A 3,225-nucleotide genomic window follows, 5' to 3' on the forward strand; every position below is an offset into this window, starting at 1 on the left:
TACTTAGCGATTGTATTTCATTCTAATTATATATATGTGCCTAAATGTACTTAGCGATTGTATTTCATTCTAATTATATATATGTGCCTAAATGTACTTAGCGATTGTATTTCATTCTAATTATATATATGTGCCTAAATGTACTTAGCGATTGTATTTAATTTGATAATCATATATGTCCAAATATACTTAGCGATTGTATTTCATTCTAATTATATATATGAATACCATTAACTTTTTTCATATGATGATATAAACACATGCAAGATGATATATAATACATGTAAATATATACATATATTCAATTAATATTTAATATCAATAATCATTCAAATATTGGATACTTTTCTAAATAAAATGTATATCTTCTTAAAGATTTAGGTCCTCAGGGCGATTGACAGACGTCTACCAGAATCCATCAACTTGGAGAGCTTTGTGGTGGACTTTGAGGCTGCGGTTTGGCAGGCCATCCGGGAACGCTTTGGCGGCCGCGACCAGTACACAATCCAGGGATGCGCTTTCCATTGGTCACAGGCCCTCTTTCGGAAAATTCAAGAGCTGGGATTACAGGTAACCAAACAAATATTAATCTTTTATGATTTTGATTATGAGGTATATATTGCGTAACGTATTACTATTGCAATTCAAATATAAAGATGCTCCTTCTTTCCTGTTATAGTATGATCCATTCAGTCAAGTTATAATGCAATCGTTCTGATTATACATGAGAAATAAACATATTCTTTTCTTTTTCAGAGAGCATACAACGAGCGCAACAGCGTGTTTTCGTTTCTGCGACAGGTTATGGCGTTAAACTTCTTGCCCCCAGAGCAGATCAGGCCAGCCTTCGAGAAGCTTGACAACAACGCCGTTCCAGAGATCCAGGCATTTATGGACTATGTGTTCAACACATGGATACATAGCAGGTACGTTTAAACATCATTAAGCAGATAAATCACTTTATTTTATAGCAAGCTCATACTGTTTTTTAAATCTTACTATGCAATGAATCTTATTGATTTGAAGGCTTCAGATATCAGGAAAAGAAAAAAGTCTATGTTAATGTCACTTTTTCATTAGATTTGATTATATTAACTATATGTATATATATTTTCAGGGTCTTCACAGTATCTGAGTGGAGTGTGTTTGGGAAGGCCATCCGGACAAATAACGATGTTGAGGGGTGGCACAACAGACTGAACTCCAGATGTACCACGCGTGGCCAGGTCCCATTCTACCTCCTCATTCAGGAACTCTTCAAGGAGGCCAGCGCCATTCCGCTGCAGGTGCGACTGGTATCGGAGGGAAAACTGAAGAGGTACCAGAGACGGAGGACCACGGATGGACAGATCAAAGTGTTCCGCTTGTGGAAGTCATACCAACGCCAGGAGATTTCAACCAGCAGACTTTTGCGAGAGTGTTCGTTTTTACTCTAGTGTGATGTGACAGTGGTGATGTGACATATGATGATGTACGTGACAATGAAGCAGTGATTAGATGATGATTGATGATATGGTGCTAATTATACTGGTGATAATGGCGATATATTGATTAGATGACATATTGTTTAGATGATGATATATTGATTAGATGATAATATATTGATAAGATTATTGATTATATGATGAATATGCACTGTAAACTTTTGAGTGTTAAGTTACACCAAAAAAGGTGGCACCACAGCTGCCTCCTTTTTTGGTGCAACGTTACACCAAATTTTTAGGTTACACCGATGGTGTAAAGTTACACCAGTGGTGTTAAGTTACACCAAAAAAGGAGGCAGCTGTGGTGCCACCTTTTTTGGTGTAACCTTAATCCTAAAAATTTGGTGTAACGTTACACCAAAAAAGGAGGCAGCTGTGGTGCCACCTTTTTTGGTGTAAACTTAATCCAGGATAGGTGTAACCTTCATCCAAAATAGGTGTAACCTTTTTCCTAAATTGGTGTAGCCTTCATCCAAAAAAGGTGTAACCTCATCCAGGATCGGTGTAACCTCATCCCAAATTGGTGTAACCTTCATCCAAAATTGGTGTAACCTTCATCCAATATAGGTGTAACCTTCATCCTCAATTGGTGTAACCTTCATCCAGGATCGGTGTAACCTCATCCCGACTTGGTGTAACTTTCATCCAAAATTGGTTTAACCTTCATCCCAAATTGGTGTAACCTTCATCCAAAATAGGTGTAACCTTCATCTAGGATCGGTGTAACCTTCATCCTAAATTGGTGTAACCTTCATCCAAAATAGGTGTAACCTTCATCCAGGATCGGTGTAACCTTCATCCTAAATTGGTGTAACCTTCATCCAATATCGGTGTAACCTTCCTTCCAAATTGGTGTTACCTTCATCTAAGATTGGTGTAACGTTTATCCCAAATCGGTGCATTCCTTCTTCCCACATTGGAGTAACCTTCATCCAAGATCGGTTAACCGTCTTCCCAAATTGGTGGTTCCTGTACACGTGTGTTTATAGCACCATCTTCACCCTGAAAAAAAATACAAAACAAACCACAAAGCATCTTGTTCTTCTGAAAATTTATCACTAATTTAATGAAACAAATTTAATGGACTAACTTTATATAATTATATATGTTAAAATTAAAGAGTCTATAAATTCCTATTCAGGGTATACGAATAGCTATAAAACAACAAAGAGATCATTCTATTTATATCATTATGTCGTTGCAAACTTTAAGCTATGAAATACATTGTATATTCCTGTTTGTCAAGTGTATATGGTTCCGAAATTCTTGTTATTTATTGATTGTGTAGATTTAAAAAAAAAATATGTAAATTCATTAGAGAGTCATAGTACAAAGTACCTGCATTTGATTAATTTGTTCATTATGGAAACCTTTACGTGTACAGTACATGTATACTTTTATACATTCTAATACATGTACAAATGAGAATGGGTTTGTATAGTATACAGTCAACGGTTTTCATGTTTGTACATTACATCGCTGTATATGTATTAAAAATCAAAACCTAAAGTACTGCCTTTGTCAGTGCCCATAATACAGTACGCAAGCGATTCTAAATACTATATTTTATTAGTAATTCTACATTTTTTAAAACTCCTCTATGCAACCATAAAAACTTCAAAGTTGACAACATAAAAACCACTTATCTAAAGCTTATTTTGAAATAATGTACATGTTCTTCCGTTGCAATATGTGTGAGTTGTGAACGATTACATCAAAATAACGTTTAATGACACCGCCA

The 3,225-nt window shown here is 35.7% G+C and overlaps 1 protein-coding gene across 1 annotated transcript; it reads left to right on the plus strand.

Annotated features, from left to right (window-relative positions):
* The first annotated feature begins 435 nt into the window (after nucleotides 1-435).
* Nucleotides 436-1,583, plus strand: LOC138320013 (uncharacterized). Its single transcript, XM_069263109.1, has 3 exons — nucleotides 436-570; nucleotides 757-926; nucleotides 1,118-1,583. Exons 2-3 carry the CDS (start codon nucleotides 805-807, stop codon nucleotides 1,434-1,436), a joined length of 441 nt encoding a protein of 146 aa, XP_069119210.1. The 5' UTR covers nucleotides 436-570; nucleotides 757-804; the 3' UTR covers nucleotides 1,437-1,583.
* The last annotated feature ends 1,642 nt before the right edge of the window (nucleotides 1,584-3,225 follow it).

This window comes from Argopecten irradians, chromosome 3 (assembly GCF_041381155.1).
Source record: "Argopecten irradians isolate NY chromosome 3, Ai_NY, whole genome shotgun sequence".
Lineage (NCBI taxonomy): Eukaryota > Metazoa > Mollusca > Bivalvia > Pectinida > Pectinidae > Argopecten > Argopecten irradians.